This window comes from Ascaphus truei, chromosome 17, assembly GCF_040206685.1.
Source record: "Ascaphus truei isolate aAscTru1 chromosome 17, aAscTru1.hap1, whole genome shotgun sequence".
NCBI classification, from domain to species: Eukaryota; Metazoa; Chordata; class Amphibia; order Anura; family Ascaphidae; genus Ascaphus; species Ascaphus truei.
In genome coordinates, this window is record NC_134499.1 from 3,165,668 (window position 1) to 3,189,951 (window position 24,284).

Sequence of the window (24,284 nt, forward strand, 5' to 3'; positions counted from 1 at the left end):
CCCCGGTAACTTTGTCCCCCGAACTCCTGCACACAAGATTAATACATTTAGATCCAAATATCCCACCTGAAACTCCCACTCCCAAAGTTTCATGTTTATTGGGGACAGGGAACATGTAAAACCCCAAACAGGTCAGGTTTATGCTATCCATTACACTGTCCCTGGCTTATGGTGCTATTTAGCTGCCAGGGACCCACGGTTTTCATGGGTAACCAGTTGGTCTTCACCTTTATTATGAAGACTGGCTACCCCCGCTGTCACAGACAAGTTCTAAAGATTAGGTGTCTTTAATGAGGTTTTCAATAGAAATATCAAGAAATTCCAAGTCAGTGCATTTAGTGTGTTTTTGCCAAAAATTCATTTAATTAGCTTTACCTCTACATCGACGATATATGCCCTATAGTACATATTTCAGTCCAATAGTAAAAATGTTCCCCTATAATGTATTTTCCCCCTATAGTACATATCTTCCTTATAGTACATATTTTCCATATAGTACATATCTGCCCTATAATACATATTTTCTCTATAGTACACATTTCCTTTATAGTAGGGCTCTGTTCCCTACAGTTGATTCTGCAGGTTAGCCTGGTTGAGCTGTAGGTGTTATCTTGTGGAAATGACTGACCTGGGACTTTGCAAATCCACGTAGTTCTTGGGGACATATCCCTCGCAGCTCTGAAGCTCCGCTTTATACCAATTATCATCAGAGCTTAAAATCTGTGAACAGAAAAAAATAAACAATATTTCAGCCAACAAGACTCCAAAGGTGTTGGGACGGGAAGCAATTTATGGTACACAGTGGCACAGTGGGATAACTCCTAGCCCTCCAATGTTAGCTTGGAAACATAGGAAAAAGGTGAAACTAGGGAGTATTTTGATTCCTTTTAGTTACATAGTTACGTAGTAGATAAGGTTGAAAAAGATATGCATCCATCAAGTTCTATCTATGCTAAATTTGGACGACAGATACTTTAGCCTATATTTGTATTTACAATATTTTGATCCAGAGGAAGGCAAAGGTGGAGACTTTGCTCTCTATGCCAACCTCAAGGTCATTAATAAACAAGTAGGGAAGCTACTTGAAGGTTTAGTATGGGATAATATTCAGGAATAACTAACAGAAAACAAAATTATTTTTGTAAGGTAATAGAATCAGAGCAGGATGTAATTTCTCTCCAGAAGGACTTGGAGAGATTGGACACTTGGGCAGGTAAATGGTAGATGAGATGAGCCACCTCCAGAGCTAGTGATGAGATCCACTCCATTCAAAGCAATGGGACTAAAATCTTCTCTGAAACCGGCAAGCAGCTTTACGGCCTACTGTATAAGGGCCATTAACCTTTCCTTTTTTGGGATCTCCGCCCAGTCCCCGGATGCCGGAAAAAGAAGTGGAGTGGTTTATACTTCTGTTTTGATCAGGAGCGCTCAGGCTGATCACCCCCTAGAAAACGGCAAGTCCTTATCACATACCATGAAGCATGCCTAGTTCGTGTGAGGTACTGCAAAGTTTAAGTTGCAGGTCCTTCGGGCAGTGATGGGCACACCGTCTCAACCAATAACCTCTTTTATTAGAATCATACTGTATGCTAAAATAAGTCTACTGCCCATTGTCACGGGAGACCAAGCCATTTACACCTTTTTACCAGGAACATGCATTGAGCAAAAAAGAAGTTAATGAAATAAGTTGTAAATTTATTCACAGGAATAGGCAAACACACAATGTTACACAAATTACAGCAAAAAGACCCTCTTGGGGTAACAACCTAGACTCTCCTAGCTGCAGGGAATCCTATCCCTGATCACAGTTGCAAAAACAGAACAGAAAATATTCCAGGCAGCTTATTGCTGAAGCAGCCCTTTTCTTGCTAGAGACTTACAACTGGAAAACTCTGGAGAACACTTTGGAGAACCTTAGAGACCGAACTATCTCATGGCTGCAAGGGGTTATAATACCTCTGACTTTCATTACAGATTACTGCCCCCCCTATCAGGAGCGTGAGAAAAATCTCTGCAGCTAATCAGAGACAAGCTAGTAGGACGCACAGGGTTACCTGGAAATCTGAATGAACCAAGGGGTACGTGCAATTTGGCACTTCTGGCACTTGATTCCCTCAATGCCACAGGACCCGGCCAGTCTGGTGGGCCAAATGGAAATTCAAAGAGCTTCCATTGATCTGAGGATGTGGGTACTTGACTTCTTCCCTCCTGTCCAATTGGTTTTGACACCTCAGACTTCCTCTCTGGCTTATGATCCCCACTATATGAGTAGACACAGTGGCACTGTCTCAGAGTCCCAGCTCATTATACTGTGCACAAGCATATGTTTTAAAAGCACAAGTTCCCTAAAATATACACTTTAAAAATATTCTAAGTCTTTTGGTTATGGGAAATAGAATAAGAAGCTGCATGTTATTTCTGACTAGCCATACTGTATTCCCCACACTCTATACAATAAGGACTGGAATTTTCAAAGTCCCCTCACAATCTTGTAGCTGATTGGAGTACCCCCAGAACCCCTATACCGGTTGTGGGTGACCTGGGCATTTACTTGGTATCCCCATTAACCTAGGGACCCCTTGACTGTTTAAGGGACACCTCACATGCCTATGCCTTGTTAACCTTTCTGGGTTGTGCTGAAGCAGGCAACTTAGTGGTGAGTCACGCCCTATACAGCTTCTGGGTGACCTGGACATTAAATGAGTATCCCCCTTAATCTAGGGACCCCTTGACTGTGTCAGGGACACCTCACATCCCTATGCCCCCTTTACCTTTCTGGTCTGTGCTGAAGCAGGGAACTTTGCGGTGAGTCGCGTAACTGTTTTCAAGGGAGGATTTTGACCAGATGTCTGTGCCTATATGTCCCCGGGAATCTGACTTGATTCCCGGATACATTTTTGAATTGGCCAGCAACTCTGGGCCCCATGTACCTAGACACATTGTGACAACACTTTTACTGCAAACCCCCCCTTGAACTCAAAGCCTGTGAATCTCCACTGGTTAGCACTCCTGGAAAGGTAAAACACACACATTCTTTATTGTTGCACAATCACATATATTTCATGAACAACCAATGGGTCCAAGAGCTGACACTCTAAACCCACAAATATGGTTCAGAGGTAATACCTTTATTGGTGGCCTGGTTACCCTTTCACCGTCACACCCATTGCCCCCAGAGTGCGTCTCCATCCCCTTCGGCATTTAGGAGGGTCATGACTGTGGTAAAAAGCTCTCTGCAATGTGTATGCGAGTGTCTTTGTAGTGAGTCAGCTCTGGAATAGCAGCGGGAAAGCGCAGGTCGTAGAATAACAAGAGTGTTTATGTTTTGCGTGTCTGATCAGCTCACACGGGTTCTTTCTCTCTGGCCCTAAGTAACTGTGAATGGCAGGAAACAAAAAAAGCTATTAAGGCAGCTTCCCAAAGCATCGAGTCCATAGCAAGGCCAGTTTATCTGTATCCTTTGTGGATTATACACAGGTTTCTGTCTCTATGTTAATTGACTGAAGCTTTCAGAGCGTGGATGGAGAGGTGAGACGCCGGCAATTGCATTCTTTTCCCTGGAGCTATACATTGGTCTGCTCTTCCCGGGGGGGACAGTGCCTGAATTTTTTTTTTACTTCAAATATTTTTACCAGGAAGTATAAACCTGCATTCAAGCATGTCCTGGGAAATTAACGTAGCTCGGTTATTGAGTGTCTCTTTGGCTAAAGAGTACAGGAAGAAATAGCGAGGCAGCAACAAAAATCCACAGCAAATAAATAATGATGAACCCCATCGATGCCGTGTGAGGCTGCGATACATATGTATCAACTTCAGTTCAGTCAAATGTACATATGGTACAGACTGTTAGGCCGCGTCCATGGTAAGCGCCACCACGCTCGCGGCGCGATCAAAATGCCGTGCCACTATGGGGCCGTCCATAGAGCGCGCACGACTAGAAGCGTTGCACGTTTGTTTCTGCTGCACGATGGCGGGGTCATGTTAGGGGTTCACCCAATGAGGGCGAGCCAGCTCCATGACGTCACGGCCACGCCTCCGACACGTCTCCCGTCCGATCTACCCCGGGGCCACAAATTGCTCCAGCTGCAGCTGACGCCACTGGCACGGCCACGCGCTCCCCGTGGGATTTATGCCACGTCAGACATGTAGGATTTTGCAGCACAAATACAGGAAATACATACACCCCGTTATACTCCTATTCCCAAACCGCAAGCGGACAAACATGGGGCATTACTGTTTCGTGATGCATTGACTGCTAATGAAAATGCCTCGTTTTGCCCCATGAATGCCGTGATACATATTCCTCATTGTACTAATCAGTAGCCAGCTACAAATACTGCCCCTACTGAAAAACTACTGACTTTTACACTACTATAGTTACAACGATAGCAGCTGGATCGCGAGATTTGGGGGTCTATGTATAAAGAAAGTGGTGTGCCGCAGTTGCGTTAAAAAGAAATCATTTTTTTCCCATTTGAAATGCACCATCTTTATTATGTGTATGTAACGGTGTTTCCCCCACTCGGTGGGAGATTTGTCCATTACTGCGGTGTATGGTGCATATAGGTAATAGGAGGACTGAGTCGTCCGCCGGTGGTAGTGGGGACACAGGATTAGGCTTCTGGGGTTCATACCCCACATATCTCTTTAGCAGTGCAGCGCCTCCATCTGCCTTGGGCTCCAGGAACTGAAGGTGATCTCCCACGGTAGAACTATTGCCTCTCCCCCTCCCCTCCCCCATCCCCAGTAAGGTCACGCACCTGGCAGGAGGTATATAATAACAGGAACAGTTTATTGTCTTCTGTACAGCACAGTTACACGGCAGGCTTCTGCCCAGTGCAGTACTCACAGCTCTCACTGAAGGATGGTCCTGGACCACCACTACAGGCCAAGGGCACCCGCAGCCATCCTAGCTCTTCCCCGCCTCCCTAGCAGAGGCAGGGATTATGGTCCACACTCACTCTCCCACTGGAGGGAAGAGTACAAGGGAAGGCCCCAATCTCAGGCTCCCAGTTGTGTGACCTGCCTTCCTCAGTGGGGGAAAGAACTCTCTAAATTTGGGGCAGTACTGTCCTTAAGCACAGCCAGGAGGAGGGCACCAGGCCTAGCTCATGATTCGTCATGCCCAGGCCTGATGTCACCGCCACCCGCCGTCACTCAAGTGCAGCTCCAAGGAGGAGGAAAACCCCATATCAACTAGTGGCAACCTGATTGTACCAGGGTTTACTGCCAGTCCAAGTGCAGAACAGCAGCCATCAGGTAACCTGGCTACATGTATTTCTGCAGTTGGAGTATTTGGCGCATTGCGCTAGTATTCTGCGCTAAAGTGTGACTCCACCCTAACTCCTCCCACTTGCTCCATAAATCCCTCATCTTGTCGCAGATATACCACGAAAATGGCGCTGCTAAGATTAATACAAAGACGCATCCTGGCGCAGGTATATTTCAGCGCGAGTTGCCCAAAATAATAGCTTTGCGTCTATATTTTTGCATTTGATACATAGAGCGCTTTTGGGGTTTGCAATTTCCTCTCCCAGAATCCTCGGGTTGTCAATGCGCGGCAGGCCTCTCTGGCAGGGAAGGTGTTAATAAAGAATAATGTATACATGCAGGAGGTAAGATGGGAGCACTGCAGGCTGTAGTGTGTGTATATGGAGATATATTACGGGATATTCCAAAATGTGGTAGTTTATCTGTAATTATTAGGTGGGCCTGGGCAGCCAATCAGGGTGGAGGAGGCTGCCCAGCCCCCTGCAACAGCCCTGCTCTCTCTCTGCTCAGGGAAATCCCCCCAAGCCGGTCAAGTCACTATGTCCAGAGAGGTAATACGGGTATACACATACATTTCCAGTATTACCTCTCATTTTTTACTGGACAGAGTTTCCAAATACAGGACAGTCCGGTTCAATACTGGACACCTGGCAACCCTGGCGTGGACTCAATGTATAAGGAGATGCATAGGAATTGCTATAAATAGAATAATATTTTATGATCTGCATTCAGAGAGCAGGCAGTAAATATTATACCAGTTCTCCAACATCTAAAACATGAAAATACATCCACTTTATTTCCAATATCAGTGCACCACAAAAGAGAGCATTTTACTACATGCAAAGATAATTTTGCTGATAAGATATGTGTATAGAATGTTTGAGGAATGTGTATATATATATATATATATATATATATATATATATATATATATATATATTAAGGCTAATTAATGTCTGATCTGATGAATAATCAGCAAGCTGGGGGGAATCTATATCTATAGATATAGATTCCCCCCAGCTTGCTGATTATTCATCAGATCAGACATTAATTAGCCTTAATTAGAGCAGGGGTGGCCAACTCTGGTCCTCAAGGGCAACCAACAGCTCAGTTTTTAAGGATATCCCTGCTTCAGCACAGGTGGCTCAATCAGTCCCCCGCTTCAGCACAGGTGGCTTCTGATTGAGCCACCTGTGCTGAAGCAGGGACTGAGCAACCTATGCTGAAGCAGGGACTGAGTGTGCCACCTGTGCCGAAGCAGGGATATCCTGAAACCCCCCCTCCTGCGCTCTAACATAGGGACAACAGGTACCGTACAGCTGGTCTTATTAGGCACATGTCCTTACAACCACTTACAGGACCTGCTAAATAGGCAGAGTTGGAGAATGTGACATAAGTGTGTGTGTGTGTGTGTGTGTGTGTGTGTGTGTGTGTGTGTGTGTGTGTGTGTGTGTGTGTGTGTGTGTGTGTGTGTGTGTGTGTGTGTGTATGTATATATGCACATCTTTATTTTTTAAATACCATGTAACATTTAAAAGCCGGAAAATTATTTAATGAGGCAGCAAACAAACCCTTTTCTAGCAGGAAAGAGATAATTATTCTAGTGAGCCATTAAGTCGCTGGAAGTGGTGAGGCAGGTTACCTAGCTATAAATAACTGGGTTACACAGTAAATATTGAGCGGGGCACTTAACGCAGAAATCTATTCTTTATGATTATGGTTGATTAGCTTGATATTTTGTCGTACATCAGACTCGTTACAGCTGGAACAGTTGCCCTTTAGGAACCTGTGTGTGGAGCAGAAGGCAGCCCCCGCTGCATTCTGGGTAGTGCAGCAGGTGGCAAAGAGTCGGGAGCAGGGAGTAAAGTTTCCATTGTGGCCGGCTATTTTTGGCCCGGCTGCAAACTGCGCTTTCTGCCGGGTCGAAAGAGACAAACGATAATAACAAAATGAATAAAAAGGCAGGAGTCAGAAATGCACCATATCAATAAATACATTCAACTGCACGCTAATGAGGCCTGTTTCTTCTGCGCTGCAATTTCCAGCATGTCGTGCAGCAGGACAGGAGTGGGGTACATTGGTTCTGTGTTTGAAAAGGTATGTGTGCATCGCAGTGATTTCAGCCCAGATTCACACAGGTCCGTTATTTATTTATTATTTATTTATTTATAAAATATTTTACCAGGAAGTAATACATTGAGAGTTACCTCTCGTTTTCAAGTATGTCCTGGGCACAGAGTAAAAAATATAGTACATGGTTACAAGTACAGTTACAAAAATGAACAGGGTATACATTATATACAAGACATTGCATGCACAGTTAAAGATAATATATATTATAGGCGTATGAAACAGTTACAGACCAGGTTAAAATGTGAGACAGCTTTAGTTTTGTAAGAACTTAGACTGGTGGTGGATGTGAGAGTCTATGGTAGGTTGTTCCAGGTTTGGGGTGCACGGTAAGAGAAGGAGGAGCGGCCGGATACTTTGTTGAGCCTTGGGACCATGAATAGTCTTTTGGAGTCTGATCTCAGGTGATAGGTGCTGCAGGTGGTAGGGGTGAGGAGCTTGTTCAGGTTCAGGTTATTGACTAAAGGCTAAAGCAGCAGTCCAAGCTGCCGTTTAAATTTAAAAAAAAAATGTTCCCTTTAATATGTGCATCAATACAATCCACACAGTGATAAGGATTTAGCTAAATATCCGTTCGATTCGTTCTCCTGTGATCGATTAGCGTCAGTGCAGCAGAAGAGGACCAAAGATGCAAAGTTCTGTGGGGGAGATCATGTAACTAGGCAGTCATTAGATACAATTGGTGCACTGCTAGAGAGAGGGCAGGGCTCAAAATGGAGTATGCCAGAGCCTGTTTCAGAAGAGGATATTACTTTGTAAATGGTTGCTATAGAAACGAAAAAAGGCTTGTTACATTATAATACATTCAAAATGTCATTCAGAGTTGTTTAAAAAAATACTACAAGTATTTTCTCATAGTATAAAACTGATTTATTTAAAAAAAAAAAACACATGTAGTTTATTGCTCTGTCTGCAGCTTTAAGGTGTTAACTTCATTAAGCGTTAACGTGCATCTTCAAAGCGCACTAACGTCAGGTTGAATCCCATTGTCGCCCGTAAATGGCATTGCGTTAAGTATAACGGTTAGTTCCCACTAACAATGCATATCCAGAGCTCCATTATAGCTAACGCAGGGATTTAATTTAGGTCATACCCAAAGGGGGTGTTACTCCCAGACCCTAAAACATGGGTGTTGCTGAAGATGAGGAGAGGGGGCAGGACCGGCCTTAGGGCATGGTGAGCAAGGCTGTTGCCTTGGTTCCCGCGCCTTTGGCAGCCCCACGTTCCCTCCTCCTGTCGGCTCCGGGATCCAACTTCAGCCTGACCGGAGGGAGGAGCTGGACGATTGAGCTGGGTACTCCCCGGACCGGCAGGACCGCTCCGCACCCCAGCGTATGTAAGTGAGAGAGGGTGCGAGTCGAGATGGTGGGGGGGGTCTTACCTTCTCTGGCGCGGCGCTCTTCCCGTAGCATTGTGTTGTCATGGCGACTGCTGTCAAATGACGCCGCCTTGCCATGACAATGTGATATCACATGATGGCATTACGCTGCAGGAGGAGGGCTGCTCTTCAAGGAATGGCTCTAAGACTTCTCCCACTGGGGGGGCCATGCTGCCAGCGTGCTGCCTTGGGCCCCGCAAACGCTAAGGCCGACCCTGTGACTGGGATATATGCTAATGTGAATATGCAAATGATTAACATTAGCATATGTCTCTCTCCCTCCGTACCCAGAGCTGTACATGTCATTTTGTAACGTGTCACTGTCTCAAAGAGCTGACAATCTAAGTTTGGTGCCTAAAACACAAGGAGATGAAATCACTTGCCCAAGGTTAGAAGCTGATTCTGGGATCTGAACCAGGTTCCCCTCTCTTCAAAGGCAGCCCGAGACCATTAGCCACAGTATCATTTCTAGAGGGGCGAGCACAGGAAACCTGCGTGTATATACCACTTTCTGCTTGTCAGCTTCCCTTTAGAAACGGTGTAATAAGCAGTTAAAGGTGCATATCTCATTACCTCATTACTTGAAGGCTGAGGCACCTATTTAATATCCTGCAAATCTTCCCTTTTCCCAGGAACGTTTCAGCTCCATTCAATAGACCAAGGGCGGCCAACGCTAGTCCTCAAAGCCCACCAACAGGTCAGGTTTTAAGGAATTGACTGAGCCACTGATTGAGCCACCTGTGCTGAAGCAGGGATATATCCTTAAAACCTGACCTGTTGGTGGCCCTTGAGGACCGCAGTTAGTCACCCCTGCATGAGACGCTTACGTAGGACTCTTCTTGCATTTGAAAGTCACATGTAGCAAATGGTAAAGTGCGTCAAAGCAAACTTTCTTTGCCTTGATTAACAAACTCGCATTTGCTTGAATACGTGAGTAGAAAACTTGTGCTATTTTGCCCCTGGATGAAAAAAAGAAGTGGCAATTTACCAATTTGAACGAAAAACGTTTCTTTTTTTGGTTTCACTTGTTTAAAATGGGACTGCAAAAATGTAACACACTGCACAAACCACATCCTGCTGTGTGTTATTTCTATACAACTGCCAACTCATTGCAGCAGCGCTGAAAAGAGCCGCGGTCCACTCATGTACCAACAGCCTTCTCTGATGTCACAAATTAGTTTTGTATTTCAGTAAGTAACAGTTTGACATTAGATAATTAGTTTTCCCATTAGGTAATTAGTTCTACATTAGGCTGATAATAACATAATAGATGTGATACATTAATATTTTCATAGGTGGTTTGCGTAGTGAGAAAACAGTGTTTTATGGTTCAGTTGCATGGCCGATTTCCAGAGAGAGAGAGGGCAATGTTTGAGACCAGGGCTCTTACACGGGATCAAGCACCAGACAGGACACAGAGATCAATAAACGGTGTTTATTACGGCCGGAGCTAGCAGGCACAGTGCAAAGTCACAGCACAGAGCTTATACTCACAACCCTCAGCACAATACAGAAGGAATCCAAGACGCCTATGTCTCCGGCGCCACCAAAATGACTTCCCCGGAGCAGCTTCCACTTCTGCAGTAGGTCCAGAGTCTCCAGGATGGATGCAACTTCAAATCTCCCGCTTAGCGTACAAGCAGCCCCGACTTCGGGTGTCTCTGGCACGTCGTCAGAGCCCCCCACTTAGTCTATCTGCATGCCAGCCCATGAGAGATCTCTGGTACCCAGCTCGCCTGCTGCTTGTCTGGAGTCCCCCTCTCCATAGGGAAACATGGAGAACAGGGCAGCGACCAATCACAGCCCGGATGCTCTGTGGGGAGCCAATCAGCGCAGATGCACTTAGCAGAACAACTTCCTTTTCCTAATGTACTTAGATTGTAAGCTCTTCGGGGCAGGTACTCCTTTTGCTAATGTTAATTGTATGTCTCAAGCTTTAATTCCCATTAAGTGTTGTATTATTCTGTCACATGTATCACTGCTGTGACGTGCTGTGTACCTGGATGGCTCTATATAAATAAAAATACACACAATTTACATCATATTACATAGTTACATAGTAGATGAGGTTGAAAAAAGACGTACGTCCATCAAGTTCAACCTATGCTAAATTTAGACAACAGATACATTATCCTATATCTATACTTACTTATTGATCCAGAGGAAGGCAAACAAAAAACCCCATTAAGGGGAAAAATTAATTCCTTCCTGACTCCAAGAATTGGCAATCGGACTAATCCCTGGATCAACATCCTTCCCATGTATACTTATTTGGTATATCCCTGTATACCTTTCCCATCTCAAAAGAGAAAAAGAACTTAATTCACAGTTAAAAACCCCAGTAACACTGTCTCCCTGCACATACTGTACACACCCTCATCAGCATCTGCCACACTTCTAATCCGTGGTGCGGCTGTAGCTTCCTGCAAACTCTGCTGCGCTGGTCTGTCAAGAGATACCCAAACTTACTCATCGTACAGCTGCTGTATTAGTCAGAGACTGAGCGGAAGCCACATACTTGTCTGAAAGCCACAGGCTCTCCTGCCCCAGCCGGCTGGCTACCTGTCCTCCCCTCAGCGGCATTGCACCTACCTTCAGCACGTCTCCCTTCCTGAAGCTGAGCTCGTCCTCCCCCGAGGCAGTGAATTCATACATGGCCACGGCTTCCATTCTGCGGCACTGTGGGGGTTAAGAGGAGAGGGGGGAGGGGGAGAAGCAGTCAGTTTTAATTAGAAATAAATCACATGCTTCAGATTCATTTTTGGAAAAGCAGTAATGCATTAACTTGGAGGAGATGCAAAAAAGGAACAGTTGGCTCAATGAGATCCCACGCAGGAATGCTTCAGGCTCCTAAATATCAATCACACTGGGGCAGGACTGTAGATATCAAGGTATATAGTAACGGGTGAAATTTTCCCTGAATTTAATGCATATCCGCAAAAGTAATAATATGCAACGGCCGTTGTATATCTCATTAGCATGGGCTTAACATCAGGTTCAATTATCACTAACGGGCGTTAAGTAAGTTAGCACTACGCTGTGTTAACTTCAAATAAACGGGCATTAAGCATGTTTTACCTAAAGGTAACCTGTTTCTCAGGGTCGGGGTGGGAGTAACGCCACCTTTAGATCTGACTTAAATGACCTAACGTTAATTCCCTGCGTTACCCTTTAGTGGATGTGTGATGTTAGGGGGATCGCCTCCTTTGCATATCAGTAGCACATGTAACCCGTCGCTATTTCATGGAGTAGCACTAGGTTCTTCTCTTTTTAGTGGATATGCGTTACAATTAACCTAACGTTAATTTAGCTTCAACAAATCTTAGTGCATCTGGGCCCAAGAGCGGGTATGTATAAAAATTCTGCCAAAGTCCTTTGTTTATAAAGAAATATTACTGGTTCAGATAGTGACGCATACTGTATATTCTGTATATGCTGACGCTATATATAATGCTGCACTCCTAAGATTGCTATGTACAACCAGCACTAGGAGGGGAGGAAAATGCTGTATTTGCTGTATAAGGAGCACCCAAAGCTGTATTATTTAAGAAGATAGTTCCCTACCTTACTACAATGGTTAATATATGTACCTGAGACAGTGATAACAAACCATAGCAATAAGAAAACAATTGTTACCCGAATCTCAAAAATCCAGAGATACTACAAAGAGTACCAACGTTTCCGACCCCTCAAAAGAACCATCATCAATCCTGTTGGGGGGTCGGAAACTTAATATTTCATTATGTATAAGATGCAATAATATATATAAAATATAATTTTAAATAAGATCTGTAAAACAGGGGATGCTATGTATTAATCTCTGTTCATTCACGCCCCTAGTTTCTCCCGCCTGGACTACTGCAACCTTCTCCTTACTTGCCTCCCCCTAGCTTTGCAACTTTCTACTCTTCCATCTATTCCAAATGCTGCTAGAAGGATAACCTGTATTTAAATACTAGGGAGTACTGGAACTGCCTTTCCCAGTAAGTCTCTCGAGAAGCAGGGGGTCCCCCATGCTTTAGCACACTAAGGGGTTAAAGGTAAACTTGCTGCAAAGAGCATAAGGCAGTTTTTGTTTCTTTGCAGCTGCACCATTCAATCTGTTTCACAGGAGAATTTCATACAGTTCTTCCTCCTGTATTTAATTTGCTCAAAAAATGTTTTCAAAACGGTGTCCACTTTCATTAGGGGATGAATATCTTTGCTTGAGCTTTGAGAGCCCTGCAGTAATCTTGGCCAGCGCCTGGTGCCTGATTAAAAAGCCATTATTAGGTCTTTCTTTCTCGCATGGCTTCTTCAGAAATGTATTTGTGCTCCGGAGGACGGCCAGATCCCTTCCCCTGGCTTTGATTAAGAGGCTGAGAAGAGAGCGGTTAATGAGCCTGCCCTAACGAGCACTGATCAGCTTGCTCTAGAAGCCTGATGCATGCACGCGTCAGTGAGCCCTCAGTGTCTGAGAGAGCTGGCAAAGAAAGATTAAAGGCGGGCGGTTTATATAGCTAGTGAACAAAACCTTTGCAAAACTCTTGTCTGCCAACACAGGCAATCGGGTCTGTGTATCAAGGCAATTGTGAGTGATTTCACTGAGAGGCATTTTCATTATATATCAAGGTACTGTGTGCGTCAGCAGGACTTAATAGGGGGAGTGATGAAGATGAAGAAAGTACCATGCTACTGTACCTTATTACAGGGTGCATACATTTCTGCATCTCGGTGTATATAATGCAACCCTACTGCTTAATAAGGAGTTACAGTATTACATTTGCACAGTGCACTCCATGTAGCTAGTGCTCCAGTTAGTTCTTAGCTTGGAGTTCTTTTTAGGGTTTACATTTTTAGATAGTCCTAGAACGGTCCTACATGAGTTCGAAGACCTTGGAATCTGGATTGACACTAGGAGCAGCCAAGCAGTGCCCCTTTGGTTTAGTCAGGGCAAGTGGTTCTTTAAGACTACAGGATAATCAGGAGAATGTTACAGACAGGGGTTCAGAAAAGGTACGCCTTGGTTCTAAACTTGGTAGAGTCTTCTGGAATATCTACCCCCCCTCCCCCCCACTCTTAGCTCTTCAGGAAGTGTCCCGTCATGTTCAGCCTGGGAAACACCTAGTTGGGAGAAGTAATTTTGGGTGCAAAATAATATTGTTAATATTGACTACTGCTGTTGAAGATTTTGCAATAAAGATTATCGGTTTCTTTTATAAAAGTTCCCGGCTCCGAGATTTTATCCTGCTGTTTTCACCAGCCTGCTTCAGGAGTGTCTGGTCAAACTGCCATCTCCTCTGACCCAAGACCTAAACATCTAAACAGTGTTAAGGCTGTCAAATCTTAACAGCTGCTGAATGACCATTTCTCACATACCCCCTGGTATGAGAGTTATAATATATTTTATTTTAGCTTTCCTTTGTCCTTTGCATCAAATATTTCTGCCAAGTGTGTGTGTGTGTGTGTGTGTGTGTGTGTATATATATATATATAAAAAAATTTGGTTAACAAACCATAAGCAGAGACTTGAAGATTGGAAGAACAATTTTCTGTACTTTGATACATGTTTGTTAATGTGCATCTTATGGTTACTACCAACCATGTGCCATACTCTGCACATTATGTGACCACAATAACACCCAGAACGCAAAATACAAGATACAGATCTTAAGGAATGGAAATGTATATTTCCTATTAGCTGCTTTTGATATATATATATATACTAGCTGAGAGACCCGGCGTTGCCCGGGATGTAAATCCGTAATAGGTAGTATTATTTATAAATCGTGGAACAATAGGTGACTATTTGTTGTAAAGGTTGGATAATAATGTTGAAAAGAAAGATGGAAGAAAATGTAATACGATGTTGTATAAAAATGGTTTATTGTAAACATACCACAGTACAATGTATATTTTGGTGACATAAGTGATGTGAAAATGTGAGGCGTGTGTCCTGCTAGGGTGTGAGCGTGTGTGAGGCGGCAGGTGAAGGGGGGGCGGAGGGGAGGTGAAGGGGGGGCGGAGGGGAGGTCGGAGGGGAGGTGAGGAGGATGGGTGGTGAGGGGGGGTGGTGGGGGGTGGTGAGGGGAGGTGAAGGGGGGGCGGAGGGGAGGTGAAGGGGGGTGGAGGGGAGGTGAAGGGGGGTGGAGGGGAGGTGAAGGGGGGGTGGAGGGGAGGTGAAGGGCGGTGGAGGGGAGGTGAAGGGGGGGAGGTGGAGGGGGGGAGGTGGAGGTGGGGTGGAGGGGAGGTGGCGGGGAGATGGAGGGGATGTGGAAGGGAGGGGAAGTGGAGTGAGGGGAGGTGAAGGGGGCTGAGGGGAGGTGAAGGGGGGTGAGGGGAGGTGAAGGGGGGTGAGGGGAGGTGAAGGCCACTCACTCACCCGTCCGGCCGCTCACTCACCCGTCCGGCCGCTCACTCATCCGTCTGGCAGCTCCCACGTGGATCTGATGCGGGAGGCAGCGTGTTGTGGCCGCTCCCCCGCTGTGTCCCGGGCGCTCGCTCCGCTCCCCCGCTGACTGTAGCAGCGCCGGGGGGGGAGGGGGGGTGATAGCGCGGGAAACAGGGAGAGGCGGAGGAAGAGGCGGAGCCTCCGGGACCGGCAGGTTAGAGAGCGGGAGATTTGCTGCTAACACTGTGAGCCCCGCTAATGTATGTAACACCCCCCCCCCCTAGTGTGTGTGTGTGTGTGTGTTTGTCTCCTTCACTCCACCTCAGGCCAATGAGAGGTGTGCGGGGACGGGCGGGCCAAGTGAGCAATCTCATTGGCCTGGCCCAAGGTCCAATGAGATTGCCGCTAGGGACACGGGGAGGGACACAGGGAGACACATACAGACACGGACACATAGGACACTTTCAGAAATATATAGTAAGATATATATATATATTTCAAAAAGAAAAGGAAAAGAGCCCCAAAGAAAGCACTCTAGTATGCCTGACAATACAAAACCACAATGTTTATTGAAAAAGTTACAGAACATAAAATAAAAATTAAAGCACAGAAAGTTTAAAACAAGGCATGGATCCCCTGAAAAGTGCAAACTTGATTGACCCTCAAATCAGGGAGTTACCCTGAAAGACAATACAGAAGTCTAAATAGACATATACATGCTGAAGAGTACCTGACAGGGTGTAAATAATGAAGCTACTAACAGACACAGAACGGTGGCTAGATATGATGACTGATGGACTGAATAACAGAATGCAACAGTCTCCCTAAATCTGGGGACGGATGTAAAGCATTACAATAACAGCAGACTAACTGTGAAAAAACACATAAATAGTCAGAAAAAGCACACCTTGGTCTGTAGCAGCAAATAAGTGATACTTCACCTCATGTCAGGTACTCAGCACAGTCTGTGGAGGAGTCAAGGAGCAGAGCTCACAGCACATGAGTATGTCCTAGAGAGAGGACAAAACAGGGGATCCTGCCAACTGGACCTGCTCCTACGCGTTTCGGCCTTAGCCTTCTACTGGGAGTGGTACAGTGGGCAGTGTGACATGCACCTTAAAAAGGGATTTAATTAGGCTAGTGATTGTGGGCACCTGTAGTGTTTAATAGGTGGCACATGTAGTAGGGAGTATGCTAGTTCATTAGCATACTGTGTCATGGAGGCATCATAGGCCGAGGGCCAATAGTAGGGATATATTTCCTAAGCTCCTACCCATAAGAGGGCAGTTCTGGCAATTTAGTGTCACAAACGGGGTACTGCGCATGACGTCATGAGCGTGCGACTAGGCTGAAGCTGTCGCCTGTAACGCGTCATTTGGGGGCTGGCTTAAAGATGAAGCATTGGAAACTGTTCCTGTCTGGATCTAGGGCACTGAGGGCAAAAACGTGCATCACGGATGCAAATGCGCATGTCCGTGACGTCATACGTCAGCGTCCCCGGCGCCCTGCGCTCAGTCATCAAGGAAATGGCAAATACTTCTGTTGTTTGTAGCCTCTAAGCTCCTAACTGCGCATGCTTGCCCTTAGATGCCAGTAATAGCGCGATCTATATGGTTTGACTCATATCCAAACGTGACATGCGCAAATGCTATGTATACACCCCACTGATCAACAGGAGAATAAACTTGTCTTAAAGGGGCATTGCCAATTGTAAATAGAATACATGAATAAGCTTGTCATCAGTCATATATGGTCACAGAGCAAGACAATTAGGTTATCAATCACATATGATTAGTGTTTCAGTTGTAAACATAGCAGCGGGCATAGGGGGGCTATGTGAGCCCATTTGCCAATTCATTGACTCTTTTCTACAACCGTCAGTGGAGACTCTGCCATCCTATATTAGGGATACAATGGATGTGTTGGCGCGCCTGGCCTACATCACAGTCGATGATAATACACTACTTGCGACTTGTGATGTAGAGTCTCTTTATACATGTATAGACCACGAGGATGGTTTGCGCGCCACACAGTTCTATTTATCCATGCAGAATGTCTCCGCTGGCTTGATGGACCTGCTCCTGAGGTTACTGAGATTTATTCTCACACACAATTACTTTATCTTCAGGAGCAGGTACTATTTGCAGAAGAGAGGCACTGCAATGGGTGCCACGTGTGCCCCCTCTTATGCTAACCTCTTCCTGGGCTGGTGGGAACGGGAGATTGTGTTCTCTGAGGCCAATGTGGAATTCACCCAACATGTGTTACTGTGGTTGAGATACATCGACGATGTGCTGATCCTCTGGCAGGGGACAGCAGCCGGGTTCAAGGGCTTCGTCGATGTTCTCAACCACAATGACATGAATATTAAATTAACATTCAGTTGCAGCAAGACACAGGTAGAATTCCTGGACCTTTATGTCAATCTTGGGCCTGATGGTACATTACACACCGACATTTTTCGTAAAAAGACATCTACTAATGCCATACTGCATGCTTCTAGTTTCCACCCGGAACATCAAATTAAAGGCATCCCCACTAGTGAATTCTTACGCTTGAAGCGCAATGTTTCTACAGAAAGGGGTTTTTCTGAGAGGGCAGGAGAGATGAGGGAAAGATTCTCACAGAGAGGGTATAGCAATAGATGTGTAGAGAAGGGTTATAAGAAAGCCCTTAATACTCCCAGGGAAATGTTGCTGTGTCCTAAACCAAAAAATAAATTAGACCATCAAATACGGTTTATTGGCACTTATAATAAACAGTGGCATCAGTTGCGCCAGACACTGCAAAGTCACTAGAAAATCTTGATGACTGACCCTGACCTTAAAAGGAAACTGGGCGACAAGGTAACAATGACGAGTCGCAAGTCTCCAAATCTTAGAGACAAGCTTGTGGCAAGTCATTTTGTTCCCACTTCAAAGGATACATTCCTCTCCACGACTAAAAGAAAAGTTTTTTTCAAGTGTAAAAACTGCTCTGCCTGTCGGTATATGTGTCAGACAGATGTGTTCACAGACTCCAACAGGACAAAGAACTTTAAAATAAAAGATTGTCTTAGTTGTAAATCTAAAGGAGTGATTTATTGCCTCACGTGTCCTTGTGGTCTTCCCTACATTGGGATGACCACACGAGAAGTAAGATTTAGAATTCTCGAACACGTGAGAAATATAAAAAACGCCTCCAAAGATCTTTTGGCCTTTAAGAAAATAACATCAGTTGCACGGCACTTCTGCCTGACACATGCATCAGATATGACCCTGTTACAGGCATTTGCAATAGAGAAAGTGAGCCTTGGATTGAGGGGTGGTGATTTGGAAAGGGCACTGTTACGCAGGGAGTCCAGGTGGATCGTCCAAATGGACTCAATGATGCCACGAGGCCTGAACGACTACCTGGGCTTCGCGATGTTCCTTTGAACATCAACTTTAGTCCCTTTATTGATGCACATTTTGCTAAAACTTTCTGTGTTCAAACTGTAGTGATAAGAATCTCATGCACTCCCCTCTCTCCCTCCTTTTTGCTTCTCTCTTTCTGCCCGTATTCACTTACAGAGTCCTGGGTTTGCACCGCATAGAATCAGCGAAAACTTGGGACTTGAGCTACATTACATCGCAATCTGCATAACGACCTTATCCACAAAAAGAGCACTGGCTGTCACAGAGGACCATCACGAACGGAACATTACATCATCCAAGAGTTGGCAACATTGGATCACCCATGAATTAACACTATATCAAGGAGAATATTCATTACACACACTCTTTTTGATCGTGAGTGTGCATCATATACTGTAGGACAATCGAGAACGTGGATATCAATCCATCATGCTATCAAGACTCCATTACAGACTGTATGGTTAAGTACAGATCATGAATTGGGACTATGTTCAGGACAGAAAAAATATCTTTTCTTGTGAGAAGTTATAAACATCTCAGGATTATAATCATACACCTTTTGTTATGTACATCTTCATACTACCATCTTTATTGTCACAGGTATGAACTATGATCTCTTATGAGGATTCTTATGAGAAGTGACTGGGCAGATACAAGCGTATCTCAGTATGATCTGAGACAGATATATATAGATCTCCTTTGAAAAATTGTAATACTATATTGCTGACTCAAGGGTTTATTCATATAGGATGCTTAAATCATGCAATTCCTGAGCAAAAATATCTTTTACAGCACAAATACCCTCGTAATGGGGATTTGACAGCTGGTTATCCAGTCTCTGTTTAAATGTATGTTTATGCAATTTTTTTTGTGTAAGGAGTATTATTAGTAACAAATGCTATGTTTACAACTGAAACACTAATCATATGTGATTGATAACCTAATTGTCTTGCTCTGTGACCATATATGACTGATGACAAGCTTATTCATGTATTCTATTTACAATTGGCAATGCCCCTTTAAGACAAGTTTATTCTCCTGTTGATCAGTGGGGTGTATACATAGCATTTGCGCATGTCACGTTTGGATATGAGTCAAACCATATAGATCGCGCTATTATTGGCATCTAAGGGCAAGCATGCGCAGTCAGGAGCTTAGAGTCTACTAACAACAGAAGTATTTGCCATTTCCTTGATGACTGAGCGCAGGGCGCCGGGGACGCTGACGTATGACGTCACGGACATGCGCATTTGCATCCGTGATGCACGTTTTTGCCCTCAGTGCCCTAGATCCAGACAGGAACAGTTTCCAATGCTTCCTCTTTAAGCCAGCCCCCAAATGACGCGTTACAGGCGACAGCTTCGGCCTAGTCGCACGCTCATGACGTCATGCGCATGCGCAGTACCCCGTTTGTGACACTAAATTGCCAGAACTGCCCTCTTATGGGTAGGAGCTTAGGAAATATATCCCTACTATTGGCCCTCGGCCTATGATGCCTCCATGACACAGTATGCTTAATGAACTAGCATACTCCCTACTATATGTGCCACCTATTAAACACTACAGGTGCCCACAATCACTAGCCTAATTAAATCCCTTTTTAAGGTGCATGTCACACTGCCCACTGTACCACTCCCAGTAGAAGGCTAAGGCCGAAACGCGTAGGAGCAGGTCCAGTTGGCAGGATCCCCTGTTTTGTCCTCTCTCTAGGACATACTCATGTGCTGTGAGCTCTGCTCTTTGACTCCTCCACAGACTGTGCTGAGTACCTGACATGAGGTGAAGTATCACTTATTTGCTGCTACAGACCAAGGTGTGCTTTTCCTGACTATTTATGTGTTTTTTCACAGTTAGTCTGCTGTTATTGTAATGTTTTACATCCGTCCCCAGATTTAGGGAGACTGTTGCATTCTGTTATTCAGTCCATCAGTCATCATATCTAGCCACCGTTCTGTGTCTGTTAGTAGCTTCATAATTTACACCCTGTCAGGTACTCTTCAGCATGCATATGTCTATTTAGACTTCTGTATTGTCTTTCAGGGTAACTCCCTGATTTGAGGGTCAATCAAGTTTGCACTTCTCAGGGGATCCATGCCTTGTTTTAAACTTTCTGTGCTTTAATTTTTATTTTATGTTCTGTAACTTTTTCAATAAACATTGTGGTTTTGTATTGTCAGGCATACTAGAGTGCTTTCTTTGGGGCTCTTTTCCTTTTCTTTTGCAATAATTCATGCCCTTATAGCACCACCGACAGATGACTACATCTAAATGTTCTTGTCGGTTGTAGAGTTGCCTTAATTTGTCCCATGGATGCGGGGTCATCTCTTTTTCTAACATATAAATATATTTATATATATATATATAAAGGTTATGGTGGGTACAAAAAGTGACTAAACCCCTCCACAGTAAAGCATAAAGCAACTGTAAATATTCTTGTATATTCATTGTAATGTGAGCATGAGATAAAAGGTGGCACTGTGTGCTCATTTGCATGTAATTTCCCAGAATCCCTTGCTGCAGTGGAAGTGCTGTGTGCTGGGTGATAATGGTGAAAGACAGGGTTGCAGACCTGTCTAAGACATGCAAATGAATATACAGGAATATTTACAGTTGCTTTATGCTTTACTGTGGAGGGTTTTAGTCACTTTTTTTACCCACCATAACCTTAATAAGTGTGGTGATTACCGACTCTTATCTCATTTGAACAAATGCCAGCAACCAACCTCACAATGATGATACCCATCAAGGGTGAAACATGTCTGTGAGTGGGTTTACTGGCTTTGCATCTCCCAAGCCCTTGCTTAAAAGCTGTGTTTAAAGCAGCATGCATTGGCTAAGGGTTGCTCATGTAATGTGAGCTTGAGATAAAAGGTGGCACTGTGTGCTCATTTGCATCTCATTTCCCAGAATCCCTTGCTGCAGTGGAAGTGCTGTGTGCTGGGTGATAATGGTGAAAGACAGGGTTGCAGACCTGTCTAAGACATGCAAATGAATATACAGGAATATTTAAAGTTGCTATATATATATATATATATATATATATATATGCGCGCTCGCTCCACAAACTCGTAAGGGGGGAATGAAAGTATGCAAGCAATTTATTGCAAAGGGCTGATAGTCGTCAGAGAAATAAAAACCTTAAAAAAAGAAGGGTGGAGACAAACAAACATAAATACTGTAAATAAATCTAATAAGACAATATATGTGCGAACCTAGAGTATGCGGTCAATAAAATTGTGGAAATGACACAACCACCGTGATGGTGAGACAAAGCCTGAGGGGGAACAGAGTCACTAAAAAGTCCCAATCAGTAATATGAATTCAGATGGACTATGTGAAACGTCCTGGTAACTGGATAATAACAATAGACAAATTAATGCCTGTGAGCACACAGACAGTTATTAAGGCATTGCAAGGTCATAGAGAACAGTCCTTCCCCATAATGTTTTTAATGCAGGACTCTTTAGAGAAACCTCATATTAGATCCAGAGTAAGAATAACACAGGGAGTGCCCTCCTCCAATGTGTTTCATTCACTTCCAGTAGAGGATAGAAAAGTATTTTGACCAGTGCCCTTACCAGTTGGAGCTGGTCGGTGTGCCTTCTCCGAATCACTTGAAAGTGTCTGACCTGCCCTTCAATGTGTTTCTTGCTGCTAATTCACTGGCCAGTGACACCATGGTGCTGCACATTTTATATAAGTATTTCCCAAATTAAGAAAAAAGACAAAAATCTGTTTTCTAAAGTGTAGACCCAGTACTGTAATTAATTTGCTTTAACATATTCTTACTTATCTTTCACTATCTTCAAATGCTTGTAGGGTGTTTTTTGCTCGGTGCTTCCTCTCACCAGTGCACGTCTCTGTTTTCAGTAGCTGAAGCGGAATCCCTTACTCTGGGAGGAAGTGAATGCATTGCAACAAGTCTACCCTCACACTATAGATACCCAAGTACAACGGAAATTGAGTGAGGCAGGGAGCAATCCAGTGCCTTGGTTTTTAACCGCAGTGTCTTTTGTTGAATTCTGGAATACATTTATAAGCAGCAGTATGATATTAACATGGATCACCAATGTACTAGGCAAGCATGGCCATCTAATAAAGGAATAAAGGAAGCGTGTCTTCAAAAGAAGCAACATGTTCCCACGAGTCCAATGAAGCACCTGTTCAGTTCAACAGCACATACAGCCAGCTGCATAGTAATTAAATGGCTCAGGTGACAGTTGGCTATCTGGCCAGCCTGTCTTCTAAGCTCTGGTGAAAACTCCAGGCTATCTGAGTCAGCGCCATGCCATCCAGGTGCAAGTCACCATTCTTGCAGTCTGAGATGCCCATAGGCATAAGAAAACGGAGAATGTCAGAGGGAAACGAGGAAGAAGAAAGAGGACGGATAAAAAGGACATACCGGCAGTAAAAAGCATTTTTAATTTAAGCAGTAAAACTTTATCAGTAATCCAAAATAAGGTAATTTCAAAGGGGCTCACATTTGTGCCCATGATGGGGCCAAATCATTTTAATCTATTTATAGATGCTAATACATTTTTAAGAACACTAACCGTTAAAAGATTTTTTCTAAGTAGAGAAGCAGAACTAAGAAACTGGGGAGGTGCAATAATAGAGCACACTAAAGATACAAATGCGGAAACAGAAACGTAAGCCTTTAGACATTCAAAATTTTAACTGATGTCTACCTTCTTCCTCAGTTATATTAAGGGGAATCATTTGGATGTATAGTAGAGAAAAGGAAACCTAGTATATAAGCATATAAGCATATATAGTATATAAGCACTCTGTCACAACTAAATGTATAATGATTTTGTTAAAATACTTTATTGATAACCAATTAATTAAAAAAGGGGGTTTAAAATAAAATATATATCAAACAGCACGTGACTGTATCATTTGTAACATAACTATGAGTAGTTAGGTTGATTGTACATATGGAGATCCTTGATTGATATTCAGGATCTTGTGCTATACATATAGCTGCCTATAGATATTGGAATGAGGCCATAGTGGGACCACTGTGTAGATAAAGTCTAGTCCCAATATATATGTATCAGAGCGTGTAATTTTAGACGCGCTATAATAGTAGACTTAGTATGGTATATATGTTAATAATCCTGTGCATCAATTGCGAAGATAGATCTGATCTGTGTAACTACCTATAATAAATTTTATTATTGTCTACTATTATAGCGCGTCTAAAATTACACGCTCTGATACATATATATTGGGACTAGACTTTATCTACACAGTGGTCCCACTACGGCCCCATTCCTATATCTATAGGCAGCTATATGTATAGCACAAGATCCTGAATATCAATCAAGGATCTCCATATGTACAATCAACCTAACTACCCATAGTTATGTTACAAATGATACAGTCACGTGCTGTTTGATATATATTTTATTTTAAACACCCCCTTTTTTTATTCATTGGTTATCAATAAAGTATTTTAACAAAATCATTATACATTTAGTTGTGACAGAGTGCTTATATACTAGGTTTCCTTTTCTCTACTATACATTCATGTTCCTACCTAGTTAGCACCTCACCATGGTTCATTGCTCAGCTGTGCGGGTGCTCTCTGTACTGTATGTGAATCATTTGGATGTCATTTTTCAGTTTATTAACAAAAATTTGGAGTCACTGACAACGAGAAAAAGTAAATTTGTAACAACTTATCTAAAGAGGAAAAAGATATCAGCAGATAAGAGCTTGGTTATTAAACAAGCCG

The 24,284-nt window shown here is 43.8% G+C and overlaps 1 protein-coding gene across 3 annotated transcripts in view; it reads right to left on the reverse strand.

Moving 5' to 3' along the window:
* GRAP2 (GRB2 related adaptor protein 2) overlaps positions 1–24,284 on the reverse strand; it is a 150,480-nt gene that overhangs the window by 45,592 nt on the left and 80,604 nt on the right. For 2 of the 3 annotated variants that reach the window (XM_075573740.1, XM_075573738.1), the window contains exons 2-3: positions 11,372–11,458; positions 629–720 (exon numbers count right to left, since the gene is read on the reverse strand). In XM_075573740.1, the coding sequence (XP_075429855.1) occupies positions 629–720; positions 11,372–11,449 (170 nt within the window). In that variant the 5' untranslated portion in view covers positions 11,450–11,458. Of the gene's footprint in view, positions 1–628; positions 721–11,371; positions 11,459–22,333; positions 22,445–24,284 lie in introns of those variants that run through there. The other variant, XM_075573739.1, reaches the window with a different exon arrangement.